The 24,046-nt window shown below is 41.1% G+C and overlaps 4 protein-coding genes across 6 annotated transcripts; 1 reads left to right on the forward strand and 3 right to left on the reverse strand.

The window, feature by feature from the left end:
- Positions 1-450: 450 nt before the first annotated feature.
- LOC115672424 (cysteine protease RD19A) lies at positions 451-3,590 on the forward strand. Its single transcript, XM_030594229.2, has 4 exons — positions 451-951; positions 1,172-1,291; positions 2,686-2,932; positions 3,064-3,590. The coding sequence occupies exons 1-4, from the start codon at positions 466-468 to the stop codon at positions 3,345-3,347; spliced, it is 1,137 nt and encodes a 378-aa protein (XP_030450089.2). The 5' UTR covers positions 451-465; the 3' UTR covers positions 3,348-3,590.
- Positions 3,591-4,870: 1,280 nt separating this feature from the next.
- On the reverse strand, positions 4,871-13,121 carry LOC115672423 (V-type proton ATPase subunit a3). Its single transcript, XM_030594228.2, has 18 exons — positions 12,747-13,121; positions 11,688-11,732; positions 11,283-11,405; positions 11,099-11,206; positions 10,764-10,874; positions 10,503-10,676; positions 9,442-9,579; positions 9,008-9,115; positions 8,672-8,779; positions 8,432-8,580; positions 8,070-8,223; positions 7,073-7,233; positions 6,762-6,968; positions 6,438-6,621; positions 6,260-6,343; positions 5,976-6,172; positions 5,772-5,831; positions 4,871-5,395 (listed from the first exon to the last, which is right to left on the reverse strand). Exons 1-18 carry the CDS (start codon positions 12,906-12,908, stop codon positions 5,188-5,190), a joined length of 2,481 nt encoding a protein of 826 aa, XP_030450088.2. The 5' UTR covers positions 12,909-13,121; the 3' UTR covers positions 4,871-5,187.
- Positions 13,122-16,858: 3,737 nt separating this feature from the next.
- Positions 16,859-19,861, reverse strand: LOC115672561 (protein SHI RELATED SEQUENCE 1). 3 transcript variants are annotated; one of them, XM_056304919.1, is made up of 4 exons: positions 19,408-19,856; positions 19,036-19,230; positions 18,253-18,580; positions 16,859-18,049 (listed from the first exon to the last, which is right to left on the reverse strand). In XM_056304919.1, the coding sequence occupies exons 2-4, from the start codon at positions 19,093-19,095 to the stop codon at positions 17,685-17,687; spliced, it is 753 nt and encodes a 250-aa protein (XP_056160894.1). In that variant the 5' UTR covers positions 19,096-19,230; positions 19,408-19,856; the 3' UTR covers positions 16,859-17,684. The 3 variants fall into 3 exon arrangements, with proteins under 3 accessions (XP_056160894.1, XP_056160895.1, XP_056160893.1); XM_056304920.1 differs by having other exon boundaries at positions 18,253-18,577; positions 19,036-19,861; XM_056304918.1 differs by having other exon boundaries at positions 19,036-19,856.
- Positions 19,862-21,721: 1,860 nt separating this feature from the next.
- LOC115672574 (transcription elongation factor spt5-like) lies at positions 21,722-22,625 on the reverse strand. The gene has a single exon (XM_056304921.1). It carries the CDS (start codon positions 22,518-22,520, stop codon positions 21,903-21,905), a length of 618 nt encoding a protein of 205 aa, XP_056160896.1. The 5' UTR covers positions 22,521-22,625; the 3' UTR covers positions 21,722-21,902.
- Positions 22,626-24,046: the final 1,421 nt, after the last annotated feature.

A 24,046-nucleotide genomic window follows, 5' to 3' on the forward strand; every position in this document is an offset into this window, starting at 1 on the left:
AAAAGAAAAGAAAGAAAAATCAGTAAGTATGTCATCGATATGAGAAATAAATTGATCGTTACAAAATAAGCTGACGTGCGCCGTATATTTTCATATTTTTTTTAAATAAGATATCTCATTAATTAGCTACCAAACAGTCTTTTTTATAGAAAAGGAAAAAGAAAAATCACGACGAGTGACGACGATTCTCTTGCCCAGCACAGATCGACATAAGAGTAGGACAACGACGCTCAAAACTAGGAAGCAACCCCAATCAAATCCATCACTCAAAAGCCTCGCCACTTGTCATTCCCTGATTGGCTGCCCCCCTTTCCCCTGCACTGCAAGCAATTCCCACTCTCTCTCGCTTGAAGGCACCATCCACACTCTCGCACGTGTGTATATATATATATAGCCCCGCCTCTGCTCTTCTCTCTATCACTTCCAGATCTTCTTCTTCTGCGTCGCGCTCTTCTCCCTCGAACCATGAATCGCTCTCTGCCTCTCATCGCCCTCTTCTCTCTCGCCTTCGCCTTCGCCTTCGCCTTCGTCTTCGTCTCGGCCGGCGCTTCGTCGGAGGTCGACGGCGATCCGCTGCTGATCCGGCAAGTCGTGGACGACGCCGCCGCGGATGGCGGCGACCTCTCGGCCGATCATCGCCACTTCTCGCTCTTCAAGAGACGCTTCGGCAAGTCGTACTCCTCCCAGGAAGAGCACGATCGCCGATTCGAGGTGTTCAGGGATAACCTGCGCCGGGCGAGGCGGCACCAGGAGCTCGATCCCTCGGCGGTCCACGGCGTCACCCGGTTCTCCGACCTGACGCCCTCCGAGTTCGAGAGGAGTCATTTGGGGATCAGGAGTGGGCTTCGGTTGCCGAAGGATGCGAATCAGGCGCCGCTTCTGCCGACCGATGATCTGCCCGAGGATTTCGATTGGAGAGATCACGGAGCTGTCACCAATGTCAAAAATCAAGTGAGTTTATCGTTCGTTCGTTCTGAGCAATGCATCCAAATAGGTTTTCTCAGAAGTAACCAAAGCAATGCAAATCGATTGTTGTTTTCATTTTGTTTAATTGATTAGGTATTTTGGATTGCTCCATGCTCCGAATCCTCGATGAATTTCCTCAGAAAATTCTTTCATTGGTTTTTTTCTCATGAAGTGCCGACTCTGCTGTTTGTTTTGCTGAGATCAGGGCTCGTGTGGATCATGCTGGAGTTTCAGCACGACAGGAGCACTGGAAGGCGCGCACTACCTTGCTACTGGAGAACTAGTTAGCCTCAGCGAGCAACAACTTGTGGATTGTGATCATGAGGTAATGTCATTGTGTCTTCTCGTGGTTGCTTCATTTGCATTTGGTACTGCCGTTTGTTAATCTTCTTTCATCAATGAGAAGGATTAAAAAATTTATATGGAAAAACTTTGCTTCGAATGATGTATGAAGTAGGCCAAAACGAGGTATGTTAGGGAATAATCTTGTGGAATTAAAAGAGGATGGGAATTTCTTCACTCATGGAAGGGGATGAGCATTCTGCAGAATTCTGTTCCAATATAAAAACAGGGCCAGGCATACGAATGTGAGTGGGAGCTGGAACCGGATTTCGTTTTAATCTATTCTTAACATGGCATCATCTGCATCCTGAATGATCATGTTTAGAGATGCTTTAATCCATGGAGTTATTTTCCATTTTCCAGATAGTCAATTTGATTCTTTTATTAAGCCATAAGTCCTATTTGTTACATATCTCATCACACAGATGCTGTGCAATTCATTGTGCTCGTGTTTAGGATATGAACACTAAATTTTTAGAAGAAATCAAGGGAAACTTGAGTAGTCTTCCAGCTTGAATGGCGCATAAGTTGCTTGAGTTATTTGCAACCATACAAGCTATTTCCCGAATTCTCTGGACAGAAAATTTGTTAATTGATTAGTGAAATAAGGAGCATCTAAATAAATTGCCAATGTGTGAAAGTTACTTGAATAATGGTATGTGAAAGAATCATAAATTCCTAATTTCATACGGCTAGGAAAAAAGTGACTTGTCGAACGCAAAACCAGCCAAGTTATGTGGGATATAGGAATGCAGTCAAGCTTCCACAAATGAGAAACTTGAAGTTTCATCGGTAGGATATAAAGCTAGCAGAGGGTGAGGAAAAATGAAACTGGCAATGAACTTGCCTAAAGTGAACCGAGGATTGGAGATTATGTCCTATTCCATTTCCTTGTTTCTCTGCAAGTATTTCTTTTGCGAGTAGAGTTTTTTCTGCAAATGTGATGAGCAATTGATCTCTCACTACCCCTAAAAGCATGTGAGGGGGGAGGGGGGAACTTCCATCACCGCCACCCTCTGTGTCGGCCGTTGGAGTAGTTTGTAGTTGGGTGTTGTGTGCTATCTCTCCACTCCCACTCCCTCTTGGATTGTATGAAACTGGAAGTTGACACAATATCTGTGACGACTTATGAAACCTTTCTAATAGCACTAGTAATATGGCTCTGTCATGAAAGCTGAACACCTGATGCTTACTCTTATTAAATCGGTTCTCCACTAGCCTATTATATTTCCCTTGTAAGAGTAGCTTATTTTCTTCCCTGGCATCAAAAGGCCTAATACTCTGTTCAGTGTGCATGCCTTTTTTAAATCACTCGTCGATTTTTCTTATGTTTAACTTATGTAAATATTACCAAATGGAGGTTCTACTTTTGTGCAGTGTGATCCAGATGAACCTGGTTCATGTGACTCTGGATGCAATGGTGGATTGATGAACAGTGCTTTTGAGTACACTCTTAAAGCAGGTGGGCTCATGCGAGAGGGCGACTACCCCTATACTGGCACTGATCGTGGAACTTGCAAATTCGACAAATCCAAGATTGCTGCATCCGTGGCCAACTTCAGCGTTGTTTCCCTTGATGAAGATCAAATTGCAGCAAATCTTGTGAAGAATGGGCCACTTGCCGGTACATGACACATGACCCCAATATAGAGTTTTTTTTTTTTTACTTTTATCCCTTTTCTTTTTTGGCTCAGATAATGTGCATGCTGCTTATCTTACGGTAATGGTACCAAAATTTTTTTTTGGTCGAAACAGTGGGCATCAACGCTGTGTTCATGCAGACATACATCGGAGGGGTTTCATGCCCATTCATATGCTCCAAGAGATTGGACCATGGGGTGTTGTTGGTTGGGTATGGTTCTGCAGGTTATGCTCCCATTAGGATGAAGGATAAGCCGTACTGGATCATAAAGAACTCATGGGGAGAGAACTGGGGAGAGAATGGATACTATAAAATCTGCAGGGGCCGCAATCCGTGTGGAGTAGACTCATTGGTCTCTACCGTGGCAGCTGTTCAGACCACCCCTGGCTCCCACTAGCCTCTGAGCTAGAGGTACTTGCCTTGTAAATAAGGATGGCAATTACAACATTTGTCAAGCTGTAGTAGTTTTAAATTATAGTGTGCCAATCTGATGTTGTCTAGGAAAAAGAAAATGTTACTTTCTGCTTCGAGGGTGGGTCTGATCTGAAGTTCCGAAAGTGTGAGTGTCAAAATGTTGTAAAATTTAGCTTTATGATCTGCTCTACCAAATTTGTATTGGTCGGGATTGGATCCCATTCAACCCAATGTAAATCAGTTAGAAATATAAGCACGCAAATGGGCCCACTTGGGGAAAGCACAAATATAGGGGGGAAAAACGAAATATAACAGGAAGAATATTGACGTCGACACTTAAAACGCCGGAAATCTTCAACAAGAGTGGCACGGGCTTCGTGGCAAAAAATGTAGACTGGTCGCTGGCCTTTGGGCCTTCGTGGCAGACTTAGCGGTCCATAGTTGGGCTTGCCGAGCCTTTACAAAATGGCCCGGCTAGGCCTTCTTGGACAAATTGATAGAAGCTTTGGGCCTATATGATTGCCCGTTACTTTGAGCCTAGCTGATGGCCCGTGCTGTATGTTGGGTCTCAAAACGGGCAACGCTTTTGGGCCTGGGCCCGTAGAAATGGGCCCAGATTGGCCTGTTAGTCTAGTTATGGGCCGCACGTGTGACTAATGGGCCCCCGATGGGCCGTACTAATGGGCCAGACTTTGGATTAGTAGGTTCCGATTGGGCCTGTTGGGCCTCAAAATGGGTTATGTTTTAGGCCTGCGTAAATGGGCTCTGATTGGGGTATAACGGGCCTAGTTTGGGCCAAATCAATAGGCCTGTAGGGCCTCAAAATGCTTGTAGGTTGAGTTCATCAATGGGCCAGGTTGGGCCTCAATGACCCTTGCTTTGGGCCTGCATAAATGGGCCCAGATTGGACCTATTGTGCTAGCTTCTTCTTTTTTTGTTCGAAAGACCTGTAGCGCTAGCTAGGGGCCGCAGTTTCGGCTGATGAAGTTTGGGCCACCCTAATGGGGCGTATTTTGGGCCTTAGAATGGACTGTACGCTGGCCCATGCGTGGGCCCTCTTTGGGCCGAAATAGGCCGTGTTGGGCGTCCGGCCAGCCTAATGCCCAGTTGGACGTTTTGGGCTTGTTAAGGGGCCGGACGTTGGGCCTATACAATAGGCCCATGTTTGGTCTGACAGGCCGGGCTTTGGGCGTTTTGGGCTTTGATAAAGCGCCGTGAATGGGCCACCGCCACCATAATAGCATGAATAGGCATTCCTCGGCCCCTAAAAATAAAGCCGGGCTTTGGTCTGCTTACGAGCATGGGCCTTACTAACCATGAGGCCCCGCTAGGTGGGAATATTGGGCCTTTTAGCCGATAGATTGAGACACTTGCGGTTAAGCCTACCGTTGGGTCCTTGAGCCCACAGGTCCAGACTTTATTGGGGCGAGACATTAGGCTGCGCCAGTTATTCGTTCAGCCGTCTGCGCCAAATATCTAAACGAGCTTCACGATGACTTTCCCGCCTGATAAAAGCTAATACTACACCAAACAGTTTACCAAAGTACATTCCAGGTTTCTGAGTATCTAAAATAAATACATACATCAATAATTTACCGACAGTGATAACAATCATCATTACACTAATCAAGCCTGATCATAACTTATTTCTTTAATAACATATACCGAGAAGGGACGGCTCGCGCAATGGAGGCAGTTCCAGGTGAAACTTGACAACAGCCTCCCATCACTTCCAATAAAAGAATCGACGCAGACCCAACCAAACACGCATCATGCATGTGACACAACAATCCATCACTATATATTGGGTGATACAGTAGGAATCAGAAATCATCCTCATCACTGGCCAATGCAAAGGAGAATGGATAGAACTTATAACCATCTCCCTCGTAAAACTTGTTTTGGAACTCCACCCAGTGAAGTCGCAGGGCATGCAAGAAAGCACTGAGAGTCTCCATCACCAGCAACACGCCGACAGTTGCGCAGATAAAGATGATGATGCCAACAATGAGAATGATCACGTTGTTGAACCTGCAACACATCGTATCAGTCTCCAAAGATCACGAATCTGATGCAATAACTGAACAGAAATCCTACATTCAAGTACCCAATTATTTCAGCTACAGCTACTGTTTTCATTGCATGTAGAAAGTTATCCCCTTGTGTTCCAAGGGGCACGGAAGGTCTGTTCCAGTGTTATTAATGCCCACAAGATCTTAAATACCATATATTGAGTTTACCAGCAAAAAACCTGTCTTAAAAGACCAGTGCAGAAAATCAAATGGGCAAGTCAACAAGCAGCATAAACCCATGTCACTTGCCCATCTATTCTGAAAAAATCCCAAGAGAACCTCACAACAAACCATAACTAGCAAGATAAGAAGGCAAAACTAATGAGAAAGCTTACCCCCACGCAAGCAGCAGAACCTTCTCATAAAACACGCTTGACAACTCCGAGTGGGCGAGACTGAACAGATGTGTAGGTAAAGTAAGAAGTCAAATTAGCTACTATTTTGTCTGCAGGAAAATATACATGATATGACAGAACACACGGAGGCTCAGAGTATTGCTAGATGGAGACTGAGAAATGACACGGGTCCAAGCAGCATACCTAAGAGCCCACAAACGAAGATATGAAGCTGTATTGGAGACCGCCCCGAGTACAAATTCAATGGTATGTATAAGCTGGTGGACAAAGACTTCACTAAATTCGAATTCTTCATGATCCCCATGGGCATCATGGCTTGTTTCCAACTGAAAGCTGTTCTCCGTGGTCTCCAGTGGCATGTAAGAATTGCCTCGGTGCCTCTGTAAAATGTAAATCAGGACCAATTAAAATATGTACAAAGTCCAAAAATCTAAAATTAGTTGGCTTAAGCAAAAAGAAAATGAGACCTCTTCATGTTGCTTCTTTAGAAGAAAAGGCTTTGGAAGCAGCATCCATGGCACAGAAACAAGTGCCAGCAATAGTAGCACAAGCTGGCAATAAACCAATATAAATGAGGATATACACATCTGATATATCTGATAGGTCGATTATTGTGAATTTTGTGCTGGCCGGAAGAAGGATTACCTGCACAGTTTTCTGGCCAGGGAAAAGTATATTCTCACCCAGATCATCAGTAGGGCTTAGGAACATGTAAATCATTATGTGGTATAGATCAGCTTGTGAACCAGTGCACCATTTCACAATGATTAGGAGAGATAGGTACCCAAACAAACTATTTAGAAATATCATCTGGGGAATAAATTGGAACCTGAGACAATGCGTTAACAAAGCATCATTTCATTTATACCCAAAACTTTAAAAAGAAAGATGTATCAGAACTAAAATAACTCAAAAGATTTTATAAAGAGATCAAGCCTGAAGTTTGAAAATATCAAAGACTACAATTACCAGATATTCACGCAATTGCCAAAGAATTTGGCATTAAAGTAGCTCAATATAATTCCAAGATTCATTTGGGCCACACCAAGTAGAATCGACATTTTCATCTTCAAAGAATTAAGAAATGGCAGCTCGCTTCTTGTGCCATGCCAGGCAGGATCCACACCAAACGGGTATGTGTCACGGACTTTAATTAAGCCCACTGTTGTAGCGTCCCTGTGAAACAACACTAGATGTGAAAAAGCAAATATGCCCCAAATAGTAGAAGCAAGACGATCAAATTATGATATAACTGGGTGTCAAAAGATACATCCACAAACCTGCAAGACAAATCACGGCATGCATATGCTGAGAGACCAAACAGTTCAAATGGAACTGAAAAGAACTCATTGTAGATCAAACCGGTGTAGATTGAGAAGAGTGCCATTATCAGAATAACATAACGGCCACCAAAGGTCATCTCTGTGATGTCTCCAAGTTTCTGTTATTGCCATTATGAGTAAAATTATTAACTATTATGCAATACGATTAAAGACAAATATCAATCGGAACACAAAAAATACCACTTCAGCTGCTCTGTCACAATTTTAAATGACATCCTTGACAACCAAACTAATGAAGGCTTACTTTGATATGAAATAATAAATTCGGACATCTCTTTTCAACATGGTATTTTTATAGAAAGCATGAAGTTTGTGTTTTTTTGGGGAATATTTAGTGAAAATAGACAGAGACAAGAAAAGTATCATTTGACATTTTGTTCTGAGATTTTCTCGATACCAATCAATTTAAAATTGCCAAAACATACAACACTAATTAGCGACTCTTTACAAAAGGCATCAAAGCAGATAGATAAACATCCCTGGGAAAAGCTTTAAAAACTAGTGGTCTTCAGAATAGAAGATACAAAGTTCACAAAAGAAAATATTTTCAATTCATCCTATTAGTCTGGCTCATCACTAAAAAGTCTAGTCTCCAAATCTGAAAATTTTAATTGTATTTTCCATTACATGCAAAACAGTTAACATTGAAAATGAGAATTAATCCCAGTATGAAGACATTATGCTCACTACAGTATGATTTAACCAAACAAACAGTTCTTGAGCAAAAAAATTATCAGACAATCAAGCTTAAGGATCTTATCCCAAATTTAAGGAACCTGCCTCGCCCATGTTAATAAAGGAAATTAAAGAAGCTTCAACGAGTTCACACTCAAGAGAAATCTTTCTATAATTCTCCAAAAAAGCAAAGACAGGGATTACTTTTGAAAATTTGTTGGAATTAAGATACAAGATATAATTTAAATTTGAATATTACCTGACCAGAAAGCTTCTTTTCTCTAAATATGTACACTAATGTTGCAAGTAACAGGCATATTCCATGTCCCCAATCACCAAACATGACAGCAAATAGAAAAGGGAATGTAACTATTGTATATACTCCAGGATTTGCTTCCTGATATCTAGCCACCCTGCATAATCAAGAGAAGGAGTAACCTTATCAGCATGCGGCTGAACTTCACAGAGCATATTAGACAAATGGAGAGACGCGAGACTTCGACCAGCAAAAAAAACAACATGAGAATACTATCACACAATTCTATAAGTCAGATAACATTTTCCAACTTCAGACATGCCATGAGTTAATCCCTGTGTACTTCCAAATTTTTTAAAACTCACCCATATGCGTCAACAATTTCCTGGAATGCTGAAGTAAATTTGTTTGTGCGGAAGTATGTCGGCGGCAACTCCTTCGTATGCAAAACCTGGAAAATGGCTTCAACTTGAGCATTGGCGTCAAATGCAGCTCGCTGCAATGCATCCTGAATCTGCAACAAGTCCAAGGTTTCCCAGCACCAACATTCAGATGATTACCTTGTTTATCACCCACTAATAGACATATTAGAGTGCCACAAAAACCTGTTTTGTTGCAAATACTGGACACCAACCCTCTGCAACAAGACATTTCTTTGTCACATCAAGGCTAAGCATGTTCAATGTGTGATAGATAGCCTTCTCCGTCCGCACCTTCAGGATTAAAGAGAAATGTTAGGCAATGTACCATCTGTCCATCCTAAAGAACAAAACTTTTCTTCAAAGATCTGAAATTTTTGTGCTAATGTAAAGTTGGGGAGACAAATCAAAATCTTCAGTCAGTAAACTGAGCCGATTTATAACAAGATACTTTCGATACAATACTATTAAGCTTTCTAATAACATAATTAAGCATATCCTCATAATAATAATTACGCCTACCAAGCGGCTCCACTGCTCATATTGATCTCCAATGGTCTGCAACAAGTTGCCACGATGTGCAAGTCCAGCATCAATAGTGGTTTTCAGTTCTGAAAGTCTCGCCATAACCTAATCAAGATCACACTTAAATTTGAACAATTGTATGCTTGGAGCTATTGCTCCAGAAAACTATGGCGTTTCAATCATTCAACAAATAGGGCATTGAACCACAATCTCACAAAGCCATATTTACAACACAATCAATCAACAGATGGCATTAGACAACCATCATAAATAGATAAATTATCATTAGCAAGATGGATGTCGTTCTGGCAGTGGCGCCCTAGCAAAATTGACCATTATGGCAATGCAGAGAATAGGACAGAATGGAGGAAAGAGAGGAGAAGATGATTCTAAGTGACAAATATATAAAACAATACGAGCACTCAGAATACCTCTGAACTCATTTGAGCTTGTTTTCCCAAGTCTTCATTGAAAGGGTATCGATTAGCTCCAAAAGCCTCACAAATTTTCAGGATCTTATTCTTCGCTCTTTCTCCAGAATAGAAAATTAAGTAAACATTCTTCTCAACCTGAAAATTAACGTCTCAAGTCAGGGGAAGGAAACGCCATCTAACTAGAACATATGCCCAGAAGGACGTGACTTAAATTATACATTAATTAAATATAACACGGACACTGCATCATGCAAGAGTATAAAATAAAATCTTGCCCAAACACTGTAAAAAGTAAGTTTGATACAGAAGCCTGCACTATATGCCATAAGAAACAGGAACATGTCTCCAGTCTACAGTCCACAAACCCACAACCCCAAACCAAATTAAATGTTCAGAGATTTATTTATCTAACTGATCGACTAGTAAATTAATCACTTCAAAAGGCAATCAAATATTTATGGTCAATTGGAATTAAAAGCATGCCATTACCATCCTCGATCAAAGCATGGTTTTCCCTTCTTCGAAATATTTTGTGGATGACCCATAATTTGGACATAACAATGTAAAAAATCAAACACAATAGCACTAGATACCTTAATCTCTAATTAATTCTATGTTTGAGAAATTAGGGGAATGGGGAGAACGAAAATTTGATATGAAGTAAATTTTAAAATTTTTGCAGGTAAGGTGCGGAGGGAAATTTTAAACTATAGGCATTTTTCCTTCATTTTCATCTCCTAGGCATCTTCCAAACATAGCCTGAAGGTTTTATAAATCAGATGGCATAAGCTCAATTTATGACCAGCTTCTGCAAAACCCAGAATCCTATTATGTCATGTCTCTCTCTCTCCCTCTCTCTCTCTCTCTCTCTCTCCAACAACAAAAACAAGCAAATACAAAAGTAACGGAATGCAAAAACAAATGGCTGACAGAAATTAGCGAAGAAAATAGTAAAGTGAGAACCGGAAACAATGGATAATACTCCTGTTGCACATAGTTTACATCTTACCAGATCAACAGAAAATTGCAAGCAAGGACTCAACCAATCATAACCTCACCTTTTCACCTGAAGCAGGATCTATAACGGGCTCTTCAACCTCTGCCTGGTTCAAGAACACATTACCCCTGGTAGCACGAAACAAGATCCTCTCAAATGCCATGGATTTTTCTCGAGGGACAAGTCCACAGAGAAACCCCAACTTCATTTGCTTCGACGCATCAGTCACCATTTCCTTCAAAGTAGTTTAACGAAATAACAAAGGAAGAGTGAGTTTAATTATTAAGATGGCTCCAAGAACTCCTAACTGAGCTTTATATACCTGATCATGTAATAAAGGTGTGTCTATGGATTCTTCACCAGCATGCTGTGATTCTATCTCTCTATGCTGTGCTGTGGCACTGCTTTGAGCTGAGTGAAAAAATTCACTAACCTGGAAGAAACAGAATTACAACTCCTGTAATTTGAAATTAATATTAATTTTATACGCACACATGTCAAAAATTAGACCCTAATCTCATTGAATAGTCAGGCAAGGATCTACAGTAAAGAAAAAAAATTCGACACCATATATATGTCTGTGCAAGCATGCTTGTCATGCAGGCAACTTCAAAAATCAATTTGCAGCCAATCCCTCCAAGTAGGACAAAGCAATACCTTCTGCAGGACAAGCTTATACTCCAGCATCTCACTATAAGTACGTTGCAGCTTTTCACCATTTGCGTTAATTTCCACCAGCTCTGCCTCAAGTTCTCCAAGTTTTGTCTATGGCAAACAAACTATCGTCATGAGTAACAATGGAAGATTCATAGTTTACCAGACCAATGAAAATCCAATATACCTCCAGGTCATCCACATTGATATCAGCTCGGGTAGTAGATTTGATAGAAGGCACCAAACCTGCCTTTGACATTTGCTCCTTGAAAAAGCGTAATTTGCGCGCCATCTCTCCACATTTTTTAATCTTCATGGATGGAAACCATTAGACGAACATATCCATTTATCTAAAGAACTAGAGAATATTTTGTGAATAACAATTAAATTGCTGTGAGAGAGAAAGGAAAATACATGAATCTTAGACGAACATTCATACGTAGTATCAGAATCTTAGACCCAAGTTTCTAACCACTTATCCCAGGACTTTTAAATTTAATAGACAGCAACTGCTCGAAAGAAGAAGATGAAGTGAAGCAAATCAAAGTACACAAGAATTAAATTTAGCTGTAAATGACGAAGGCTTCTGTACCTGAGCGGCATAAGTCCTTTGGAAGGGGCTTTTGTCTACATTGAGCTGAAAAGGACAATTTTATCAGAATAATCAGCTAGAGATGAATAATTATCAAAATGTCATATATCCGAAAGTTTCAGATAGAATATTAAAAAGAGAGATCATGCGTCTCCCCTAAACATTGTGGTCACATTTGCTCGTCTGGCACTATAATAACCAAAAGAATCAAAGACAACAGTTGATATAAAACTTGTATAATATAAGCTCGTTATGATTAATGTCATCTAAAAAGTAAAGGAAATAATCCTCCCGCAGAATTCTCGCTCCAAATGAGAATCCATTTTCCTAAATTCAGAGCCATATGATATAAAAAACTAAGACATCATGATTAATAGTTATCTGCACCCACAAACAGCAATGGACTTGGAAATGGATATACCAGAGCTCACGTGTGTTATCCCCATCGTAACATTGCTTCATATCATCATTTCTGAATCACACGTGGATGACGTGCCGATTTCGATTTCTCCAACTTCTATTTGTTCTCTCTGTTCTCCTTCACTTCTGAAGGAATTACCAGATACCGGTCTCTATATCAAGTAGTGCGCTATCCAGAAACTCTTTACGCATCTAAGATGCCGGCACTCACATTTTACACCAACAGTTTCTCTGACCACGACTAGATTACTACCGAACATATGGATTTCCTAGACCAGCTCAATCAAACGGCCTCAGCAACACAACAGGGTACCGCGGCGAATGAACTAGCAATTTCAATTGCAGCAAATCAAGCGCGTCAATTCGACTCCAAACAAACAAACGACTATCGATCCTAAAAAGTGTCCGAAAGCCTAAAATTCACCTCGAAACCTAACAAGTCCACAACAGAAGGCGACAGCAAAAACCCCTCGCCGATCGCGAAAACCATCGGCAGCGAGGACGGGGTAAAAAACAAACAAACCGAATCCAAACGGCGAAGCGAGTAGAAAAAAGAGCGAACGAGCAAATCCCAAAGAGAACAAAACGATCGAATCGGAGAAGCAAGGAGGAGGAGGAGGAGGAGGAGGAGGTACGGACATCCTTGAATTGGAGGAGGCCGAGGCCGCCGAGGTAGGAGACGGTGAGGTGAGCGGACTCGATGGGGATGATGACCTGGGCCAACTGCATCGGCTCCGACCTGAACAGATCCATCGGAGGACAGCATCCTCCTCCGCCTCCGCCGCGCCGCCTCTCTCCCATCGCCGCCGCGAATCCTCAGCCCTCGGTTCTTCTCGATTCCTCTCTCGCCTCAATCCTCGACACCGCCCTGTACACTACACGAGCAAGCACAGAGAGAGAGAGAGAGAGAGAGAGAGAATGAATCGATCGATGGATCGATCTCAGTGACACGAGGAACTGAGAGATGGCTTTGGAGTTTAGCACCACACCACGTTTCGTCCCTCGCCTCGCTCCTTCCTTTGATTCACATCTTATTTATTTTATTTTATTTCATTTGTTTATTTTATTTCCCTCTTTATTTTTCCACTTTTTACGTGTTCGTTTGTTTTTTCTCCTTGGTCTTTCGAGTGGGCCGAGACCCAGATGTGTATCCTGTTGCGTCCCCCATTTATCATCATTTGGCCGTGGGTGATTAGCATCCTACGTAATTACGACGACGTTTTGATCTCGGTCGGGTCTATATTGAAATTAAGCTGTGATTCTGTGCCTACTTTTAATTGCATCATAAGTGAGTTTGTCTTAACAAGGGCGTTTCATGTACCCAAACATATAGATGTGCTTCATTAATTGATGAAAATTAGGATCAATCTTAAATACATGGCTCGTGTAAATCTTTCCTTACACAACACGCATCCATCCGTTACATGTAATTGCCTAAGGCGAATCCCCAATCGTCATTCTTATAGGCGGTGAATTCCGGTAATTACAAGGCTAAGGATGGGGAGAACAAGAGACTCGTAACTTAATTAATTCATCGAAAACGTGCCTCGAGTTGAGGCACCCCCACTTTGCAAGGAGCAAAAGCACTTTTACTATTCATAATAATTCAGAATTTAGATAATTTTTTTCCTTTTACACCGAGACGCACTTCTTAGGAAAATAAAATTTGCCTCCATATCGTGGTAAACAAAACAGAAATTCGAAAAAGAGAGAAATAAACCAATCGAAACTACGAAGCGATTATAAACGATCTTTAGAAATTCGATGTACACGTGATTTTGTGAAAGATCTATCCATAATGATTTGAATTCAAAATAATTGTAGAGGGTATATCCATGCGGGTGTCTCAACCAAATTTGACTGTCCATGTAGAATTTAGGTCATGCATTAAAAATCAATAAAATACCTGATCCGTGTAGCACCGGCCTTATCCTCCCGGGGACAAAAGCGAAGCGGCTGGAAACTTCATATGATGAAGACATGTCGGGAAAACGATGGCCTCTAGGAAAAGGCGCCGCGCATCCCTTGTTTTCTTCTTCACCCTTTTCGTTTTCATTATAAGTTTATTATTTACTTCTCATTTTGAAACTCTCGAAACAATGTAATACCAATTTATTTATGTGCATTTATTTTACGAAAAATATATTCTTAAAAATAATAGATTACATAGTTTGAAATAAGTAGTTGATAAAAATATTTTTGTTGTAGTCGACAATCATTTATATATAAATATTTTCACGAACAATGAGAGTATCTTTTGTTCATTTATTTTTTTAAGCAATACGAGCGATTGTTATTAAGAAAGTATTTTTTAAATAGTTGATTTTTCACAAAATAAAGGAGCCGGATTTATTATAAGTTGGTCGGTGAATACGAAAACGCAAGACCACGGTCAATCCCACTAGACTATCACGCTAGGCTCGCGAATTTATCATTCAATGTCAGTTTTCCTATTGGCCAAAAACAAAAACGTATTCATTACTGCAATAACATAAGATCAAAAACCTATTCATTGCGTCCCCAATGACCATGACTCTGTTAGCCTTCTTCGCTCTAGTAAGAGCTCTTGAAACCATTGAATCGAAGAAAGGGACGAAAAAATATAAAGGATCTTATTAACGAGTGTCTCAAAGTGCATTGATGAAATGTACAAGAATTTTTTTTTTTTATTTTCAATACATTAATCACACGTTTCACCAGTTAATATACTGAAAATCATAACACTTCCCTAATTATTCACTTAACAAGTGCCCCTCCTACAAGAGCCATTGAGGCACTAGCTAACAAATGCCATCTCACACGGCTTGTGTACCCATTTTTGCCCATAGCCCGTGTTTTTCACCGTTGATATGGATAGTTGGTCGATATTTCAAATTATAACTGCCTGATTGATGGTAATAAGTATCGCTTGTGTACAAAAAAAGAATACGCAAACCGTATACTGTACCAAGTCTGAAAGAATGATAATCTTGCATGAACACGTAGAGATGCAAATTCATACCATATTTCCATGATACTATGTCGTTTGGATTACTTGCGCGCTCTAGTAATTCCATAACAATGTCCTGATCAACACACCACGCAAAAAGATAGTTTAGAGCACAATTTATCTCTCAAGCTCCACAGGTCTAAATCAGCGTCGGTCCCAAATGTTGCAGCAAAAGTAAGTAGATATGATTATTGGTTAACTTTTTAGGGGAAAAAGAAATTCAAGAGGCCGAAATTCAATTATTAGCCGAAAAAGGAAGGAGAAAAAAATATGCAGAAACACACGGATCATTATAATGCCTACTGGGACTCCATTAAAGTATCCCCTAACATCTGACAATATAGTGTGCTAGAGTTTAACTGAGTTTGAGATAGGGGTATGTAAAACGGATCGCCCAAATAGGGAATTGCCCGGACCGGACTAGACCGGTCAGTTTAGTCTAGTTCCCGGGAGTGTCAGTCCGGTTCCCGATTCCTAAAAGTGGAATTGGTGTCCGAGTGGTCCGGTTCCTGGTTCCAAGGGGGAACCGAACTGACTACATATACTTTTTTTTATTTATATTGTTTCTTCAAAAAAATTAGTCAAATGTGAACTAAACCCTAAGTTAACTTCATTGACATAAATTCATTGATAAAAATTAGTAAAATGTAAACTAAATCCTAAGTGACCGGTTCCATTGGACCGGACCGGACCGGGAACCGATCACCACAAGTTTGAGCTTCAAGAAGTTTAGTGCATAAGTCTAGTCAAACTGTGATGGACACACCGGTAACTACTCAGAAAACATAAAGTTTTCACACGTTGTTTGCATTGTAATTGACTCTATCCAACACGAGTGAATTTAATCCACCTAATAAACTTTTAGGCCACTTAAATCAATTAGTTTCTTATTGAGAATTCCTTTTTTTTTTCTACTGAATTATCCAAATGAAGCTCCAATAATTTCAATTTGCGTCTAGAATGGAAAAGTCGTCAATCAAGGCCTAATTCCCTAAAAAATCACCAACTTTCATACTAGTCCCAAATATGTTCCCATTAACCCTTCGTCCAAAAATCACCTCTAGTTTCTTTAAAATTATCAACATTAGAGTCAATAAAACACTCATTATTCATCAACACCCCCGCCTTCATATGGAACAATAACAGCCTCCTGATGTTGATGATTTTTAAGAAACCGGGGGCGATGTTTGGACGGATTGATAACTAGGGTAAATTTAGGAGCAAAGTAAAAGTTGGCGATTTTAATCTGAACAAACACAAGTTTGGAGCAAAATTGAGATTGAACCTAACATTAGAAGTCTCCTTTTAGTGGATTAGGGCCATCAATTTTTGTTGCATGGATTTCTCAGGGGTGACCCCTTTCCCCACTAGAGTAGTAGAAAGAATATAACCACCGCAAGCAATGGCTTTTGTACTTGGTATATTTCTTTCGAGTACAGAGGTATATATTCCAGCTGGTTTTATTTTCATATTTGGGGGCATCTATCTTTTTCTATTTTTGCTTGCGCGTCTCTTTAACACAAAAGGGACTAGAAAACTATATATTATATGTAGCAGCTTTTCGGTTAAGGTCACCGTCATGTAAAAACTCCACAAGATGCCCCCCCAACCTAAGGTTCTCTCTCTATTCAGATTAAACTAATCGGGTTTAGGGCTTTTAGCTTCGGCTTTATAGTCATAGGGCGATTCCCCTCGACATCTTAACACCCTAATAAAATATCATGGTGTAGTTCTATCAACATCACATATACTGCTAAAAGACGCGAAAAGAGAAGCTTTGCATTTGCATGAGAAGAAAGTGTGTAACAGGACAATATTATAATAAGCAAACGAAACCGTTCTCCCCTTTACTTCAATTCGCGTCGGCAAAGTGACTAATTTGAATCTTTGTCGTGTTTAGACAGAGAAGTTCGTGTCCTGGAAATCAATGCACTGACAGAGGCAACTACTTGGTGACAAGCAAAGATCTACATACGTGTCTTCCTCGGATTATGGGGGTTTTGTCTCCATGACAACGAGGAGAGACAACGTAGCTAGTTGCCTACAAGATGCAACCCTGAGACGTTCATGTTAGGTAAGTTTAGGATTAAACTAATTTACTTTTTTCACGTCCGAGCAGGCAAAGAAGCGGATTATAGGGAACAAAGCAGCTTCGAAGTTCATAAACAACAAGAACTTAGAAGCGAACTTGGACTTAAACTCACAAGACAAGATCATTAAACTATGGACAATGGGACAAATCATGGGACTTATCCAAAACATGCGCGGCATCTAAGTAGATACATGTCTATATCAGAACAACAAATGAATTGATGAAAGAGAAGTCCAGCTTTTCATTTTGGAGGAATAGAGTAATACACTATATGTTAGCACACGAGAAAGACGTATAAATTGCACACTGTCTTCAACGACAGTGCACTCGAGTGACATCAAGGGATGTTTTTTTTTTTTTTTGGTCGAAATCAAGGGATGTTCTACTGACCTCCTTTAATGCTTTTCTGATGAAAATCATTCAACCGTGAGCGCATTGATCATGGCCGTTACTTCTAAATCCGCTCTCCCTTTCAGAGAATTTAACCGCACAGGCGCTATGATTTCGGGAAAATGTAGTGCGTCCCCGAGATCGAAGCACTTAGAGGAAACGGATATGCGCAAGGAAATATCGATTCCTCCGGAGCTGAAGCCGAAGCCAAAGTGCATATGGCGGGATTATTATCACCATTGTTACTAGGTAAGGCGGGATCACCTGAAGAGCTCTCGCCAGCAGCAGTGCCGTAGCGGCTCTCGGGACCTTGATCATAGAGAATGCCCTTGAAAACATGCCCTCCGATGTTCACGGATGTCTGATACGCATAATGCTCAGCTGCATCATCATCTTCAATGCTCACCCTAACGCACCGGAATGTGGCTGTTGAGCTCACTTCCGCAGGGAAATTCCCTTCAGCGCCCAACCCTAGATTTTCGAAAGATGAAAATCTCAAAAAATTAATAACAAAATCAAATCAAATGCTATTTCGCCCCAATAACAAGTAAAAGCTGCTAGGTTACTATTTAGAAAATAAACGTTCATCACACGCAAACGATTTGTTGGCCGGGTGATGCTAAGTTCGTTAACAGTCCTTTGAATAGCACTCTCCAAGAAAAGAGAGATTCTACCTGGGAATGTGGAAGTGTCTCTGTGCCTTTTAGGGTTTAGGGGTTGGAGGGAGCGCTGTTGGTGAACAGGAACATTGTGTGGGAGATGTTGATGTTGCTGTTGCTGCTGCTGCTGTTGTTGTTGCTGTTGCTGTTGATGTCTCTGGTGTCTCCTGTAGGCAGGAACCCAAGTGCTCTTGATGTGAGTTTGGCAGGGAAAGCCTTTGCTTTTGCAACAAGTCCTGCACCTCCTGTAGACACAGTCCCTCTTGGCTTGGTTCCCACAGTCTTGACACCTTGATGAGCTCGTGCTCATCCCAGATTGCCCTCCTCTCATCATCATCATCTTCTTCTCCCCCACCCAGAAATGAGACAAAGTGCGATATAATATAACTAGAAAAAGAAGAAGAAGAAGAAGAAGAAGACACCGGAGCAAAACCACTATTCACAACACTCTCTTGATGTGTTCTTGTGCTTGCCCTTCTTGCTTCAGATCTTTATCGCGTGTGTTGTGGGTGGAGAAGAGTTATGATTCCCTGAGTCGGGTACCATAAAACAAGAACAAAAGTTGAGTATAAGAATAAGAAAGTATATTTGATGGAGAGTGATGAGGTGTGTGCTGTGAATACGAGCTAGCTTTTAAAAGTTTTAGGCTTTGGGGGGGTGATCTGCTTGTCATGGTAAGTGTCTTAAGTGACTCCATTATTGGGGTGGTGTTATATTAATTTTCTTTCCTCAAAGAAAGGTTCTCTACTCTTCTCTCCCAGCTTTTTCTTCTTCTTTTTCCAGAGGATCGCGATGCACCTCAGACAAGCGGACATCTTTTCTATTCCGATCATGCTGGAGATCACAGCAGCATTTCATTGGAGAGTTTGATCACCATCTCTGCAGAACAATTAAGGTACTTGTTCTAGGCAAAAGAACGCTGCCCAGAGTCCAGCATGGAGTCCATAACGGCAATTAAGGTAAAGTGCATCGATTGGCAGATCAGCTTCTTTACTACAGAAATTGAGAATTGAGAGGTTAGGTAGTGATGGTAGAGCTGAAGTAGAGAACCGAAAGGCGTGAAAAGAAGAAAAGAGAGGGAGGGAGAGAAAAGAAAAAGAGGAGATAAGACGATGGTCAACAATTCACATCAAAGCCCCCCCCTCCTCTCGTCACACAGCGAAAATTTACAGGGAAGCCCGTAAGGAGGAAATGCGTTCTGACAGCTTTTCTTTATTCGTCCTTGTGCCGAAAGACCCGCGGTTCTTCCTTCTCCCTTCTTTCTTTCGGACGTCCAGTGGTGGTGGGTTGGGATTATTGACCGTATTCTTTCTTTAGTGATTTGATTACTCCCACTTGATTCCCTGCGGAATAAAACTCCGATCGCTGCCGTGAAAAGCTCGCTCGATGGAATAGAATGGCTAATCAAAGCTACCTTGACCACCTCTAGTCCATTCATTCAGGTCAATTCCTTTGCTATTGAGCCCATTTTGATATTCCTTTTTTCTAATTTTGCTTTAACGTGTTTCATTTGTTTAGTTATCCATAGAGATGCTTGTAACATCATTTCATAAATCACATCGATTGTTAATCAAGGTTTATCTGCGCCTGTGTAATTACCAGGTGTTTTTCAACCGAAAAAAAAATTACCGGTTCTTTTTTTTTTTTTAATTTGGGACAGAGGCTTGTATAAGTACCTCGAAGAAGGCCATTTTAAACAATATACGCATGCCCGACTGGTATGAACCTCATATTTTAGCTACTGTTCTCAATATGATGATTGTCATGTGAGATTTTCCAATACCAAACAGAACTCGTGCACCTGGACCCGATCACTTCCCGTGGCGGACACACCGAAAGATAAGTACTTCAAAAATCAACATAACTTTATTCCAGAATGGAAAGTCTGAGTAATTGCGGATAATCACAAATGTATGAAAGACTTCATGATCGAGTCGAAAGCTTTTCCGATGACTGTGTGGGAGTCAGCCCAAATACGTGAATTTTTCCAATCTCAAGCCTTTAGACAAGGGAAGGGGAAAAAGAAAACGTGGCGGATTTGTTTGTGGCGGATTTCATCGGATGGCGATGATACAACATATACAACATATAAAGAATCGAAATTTGAAAAGTTCCGCCAGAAAAAGGAAAAGCAACTCCTTTCAACCAAATGAGAAAAGCTCCGCAAGATACCTCCCCAGAAGGAACTCGTCAGTTGTCCTTAGAAGATACAGGAGCTCGAATTATGTCCTTATAAGCAAAGTCTTGCACCATTAATCACCAAATTGTAGTTCAGAAATCTGAGAACCAGAAGTATCTAAAACCATAAATATTTCCGACAAGCCAGCGGCCCATACTCTGATCCATTCATTTTTAAGGTAACTCACGAACATCCAAACAACTTTTTGCTCCATGACTGCTAAATCCAGAAGTTAGCTAAAGAAGCATCACTTGGAACAAGGCAGCAGATCCTATTCCTTACTCGAAGTCACGAGTAAAAGCTTCATGCTACATGTATACACATATATCTGAATAACTTAAGATATGGCTATTAATATCTGAGAGAGAGAGAGAGAGAGAGAGAGAGCGATGATGGCCAAATTGAAGCTGTTAAAAATCCAAATTAGCATCGAGAAATCCCAGGTTTTGAGAAAGGTAAGGCAGCAAGCAGAAAAAACCAGCACTCTTCTCAATCTGAACAGGCGAGCAGACCATAATCAATACCATTTTTGCATTTCTACCAAACAATCAAACAATATGGAAGGACAACCACACATATATCTGCTTTAATCCCACTAACCATAAAACGGCAAAAGTAAGGCACCATTCTATACACCTCCTCCGTATTGACCAAGTTGTAAATTCTGTCCAGGTGATGTTTAAGAAACCAATACTGCCAGAACTGATATTCGAGTTATCTAAATAACGGACAATCGATCCATTCTTTTAAAATCTCCAATGCAGGGCAAAACTCAACACAATGATAGAAGACAAGATCAAATTGATCTAACCAGAGAGCCCCTATAGCGAACATTTCTTTCAATTTTTTTATCAACAATTTCAGTTGAAAACAAGATTTCATCTGCAACCAGGAAAACTCCATCGGAGTCGGGTGGTTAGAGCTTAAAGGGCCACCATCAACAGAATGAGCTCTGTGACCGAGTGATGTCCCTTCCCAAAGGCCAACATCCGATGCAAATTGCAAACAGACCTGCTTCATTCTAATGCCCCCATTCCTACATTGTGCACCATTTACCCCCCCACATCCAAAAGCAGCCAGCCTCGATTTACGTATGGCCACAAATCAAGATCAACCACTGATCTATCGTTCTCAACAAAAGATTTATTGTTCTTCCATTAGATTCTTCTACGGATGTCAACCCAAGGAAAATTTGGAATGTACAAAAGAATGCAACGATGCAGTTTTAAAACCATCGAAAACAATGCAAATGGCAACCGGAATATCGAAAAGAGAAAATCAAGATAGGGACGGGCAAGAGAAAGATCGAAGAAACGAACTAGGTCAGCATTAAAAGATCTATTAACATGATATCAACAAGTAGAACTAGCCCCCAATCTACTATCACCGGAGCGCCAAGCCAACCCTGATCAATCAAAGTACTTACATCGAACCCGAACCCAATCAACCCACCACCTCTTTAGATCTCCCCAAATTTTACCTCAGATCAAAGACTGTGCTTTAAGCCCAACCCGTGCTTCCCGTGCAGACAACCAGGCTTCACAAAGAGATGAGGCGACCTCTTGGAGTAATTCATCTTCGAGCAGGCTCTCTTCCCCAACTTCCTTATTCTCTGCCTCCCAAACTTGCCGCTCAGGTGACGCGGCACGAGCTCATCGTCCAGCCCGTCGTCGTCCTCGTCCATCTCTTCTTCTCCTCCATCGCCGTCTTCATCATCATCGTCGTCGTCGTCGTCATCGCGACCATCTCGGCGCCAATCGCCCTCGACGTCCGCCTTCACAACGTAATCGTCCGCGCGGAACTCTAGGGTTTCCGGAAGGCGAATCGGGCGGGAAATGCGGGGATCGCCATTTCGGCCCACCGGATCCCGCTCGTCAAGATCATCGACGCGGGCGATCCCGTTCGCAAGGCCAAGATCGTACACGGGCCCGTCGGAGACGGGGCTGTCGGGGGCGTCGGAATCGGAGCGATCGGAGCCGGCGTCGGAGGCATTGACGAGCTCCCACTGCGCGGAGATGGCGTCCTCGGCCTCCGACTCGACGTGGAAGAAGCCGAAGTCGAGCTCTTCGTCGACGTACGACAGCGATTCCATCTTCATCTCCATGATGATTGAGCCGATTCTCGGATTCCAATCTCTCTCTCTCTCTCTCTCTCTCTTTCTCTCTCTCTCGATGGATGGCTGGATGATGTTTGGCAGAGAAAAACTCAGAATTGCAGCAGAGATCGGATCGGGGGGGGGGGGGGGAGGTTATGAACTTTATGATGATGATCTGATCGTGATGCGTGTCGCTCAAGAAGAAGTTTTGCTCCACGTGAATTTCCCCAATCGGTACTCGACACGTCAGCGTCGGGTTCCTCTCTCGTCGCGCCTTTATTGCGTGCCGCGATTCGCTTTTTAACTTTTCCCCTTTTCTCGCTTTTTCCCATTTTTTTGCGCTTTTTTTTTTTTTTGGGGAGGGGCTGCAAATGCGGAGCGAGAATCTTGGCCGTTCAATTCGCGATATCGGGAATTCATACCATATCTCCCAAATTTTCAAATTTCAAAAAAATCATAACAATAGTTATTTCGCAAACTAATGTAAAAAATTATTATTTCTATGAAAATTAATTTATATTAGATTAACTATCGATGTAAAATATTGCTTATAGATTCACTAATTAGATATATAATATGTAGAAGACTTAGGTCGTAAAGATAATTCCGAAAACCCGTATCGCTTATTCGATAGTGATTACGTAATTACTAATAATAATTTCTCTAAAAAATGATTAGCTTATTACGATTTAGTATAACACGCGTTACTATTAATACATGTTTCGTGAAGCAGATTGGTATTGTCTAAAAGAACTTATCAATTAAGTTTACTTTGCTTTGAATGCTATATAGCACTCCTTTAAGTCCAAAGGCTTCTTCTTTTAGAAGTTTCTCTCTTGTACTTGGTGGTGTGGAAAGCCCATCTCCAGCCTGCCCTCGTCTAATCACATCTGTAAATTAAACAAGTTATTTAATCCGTCTATAATCTAAGATTAAAGAATATACGACACTAATTATCAACGAAATTAACCGTTAAGAACTGAAATTACTGAGAATCGCACTTGAATTTAAAAGGATATCATCGTATCGATTTTCATTTCGAATGACAAATCTACTCATTTTGGTTAAATCACACGTGTTTTTTATTAAATGTTCAGAATATCCATTAATATATGCATACACTTATTCTCCGTCCAACACTTTTAACATCTCCCCTCCACCAAACTTTGATCATCCTACCATAACTGAGGTTTCTTATCTCTCAAGTTAGCTCAAGCCAATGCTTCCTAAAGAAAGAAACAATCTTCGACCAAAAAAAAAAAAAAAGAAAGAAACAATCACAAACAATTGTCCTCTAAGTGAAGCTTCAGTCCAATTTCACTTTTTTTCTCCTTTGTCCACTGAAGCTCCAATCTCACATCATCCCCTATTGTTCTCCATCTCCCCCTCTTTGTCTGAGGTAGTGGCTTCGTAACGATTTCAATTGACCGACAGGACGACGATGATAGCTCAAAAATAAGCAGTTCAAGCGACATCGCAATGTTCTTAGAGGGTTTTGCAAGGACTATTTCTTGGATGGACAAAAAAAGCGAACG

The sequence above is a fragment of the Syzygium oleosum genome, unplaced genomic scaffold, assembly GCF_021117445.2.
Source record: "Syzygium oleosum isolate NSW1041296 unplaced genomic scaffold, Sole_v2.1 Sole_v2.33, whole genome shotgun sequence".
NCBI lineage: Eukaryota > Viridiplantae > Streptophyta > Magnoliopsida > Myrtales > Myrtaceae > Syzygium > Syzygium oleosum.

Bases quoted from the DNA above. Each gene is read 5' to 3' on its own strand.
- LOC115672423 (XM_030594228.2), bottom strand. From the start codon at position 12,908: ATGGGAGAGAGGCGGCGCGGCGGAGGCGGAGGAGGATGCTGTCCTCCG. The intron at 7,234-8,069 runs GTAATATTCAAA...TGGCAATAACAG, and splicing joins AAAAGAAGCTTTCTGGTCAG to AAACTTGGAGACATCACAGA. The intron at 6,622-6,761 runs GTAATTGTAGTC...GCATTGTCTCAG, and splicing joins GGCAATTGCGTGAATATCTG to GTTCCAATTTATTCCCCAGA.
- LOC115672424 (XM_030594229.2), top strand. From the start codon at position 466: ATGAATCGCTCTCTGCCTCTCATCGCCCTCTTCTCTCTCGCCTTCGCC. The intron at 952-1,171 runs GTGAGTTTATCG...TGCTGAGATCAG, and splicing joins TCACCAATGTCAAAAATCAA to GGCTCGTGTGGATCATGCTG. The intron at 1,292-2,685 runs GTAATGTCATTG...ACTTTTGTGCAG, and splicing joins TTGTGGATTGTGATCATGAG to TGTGATCCAGATGAACCTGG.
- LOC115672561 (XM_056304919.1), bottom strand. From the start codon at position 19,095: ATGAAATGCTGCTGTGATCTCCAGCATGATCGGAATAGAAAAGATGTC. The intron at 18,581-19,035 runs GTGCATCGCGAT...GTGGGGGAGAAG, and splicing joins AAGATGTCCGCTTGTCTGAG to AAGATGATGATGATGAGAGG. The intron at 18,050-18,252 runs GTAGAATCTCTC...TCGAAAATCTAG, and splicing joins AGACACTTCCACATTCCCAG to GGTTGGGCGCTGAAGGGAAT.
- LOC115672574 (XM_056304921.1), bottom strand. From the start codon at position 22,520: ATGGAGATGAAGATGGAATCGCTGTCGTACGTCGACGAAGAGCTCGAC.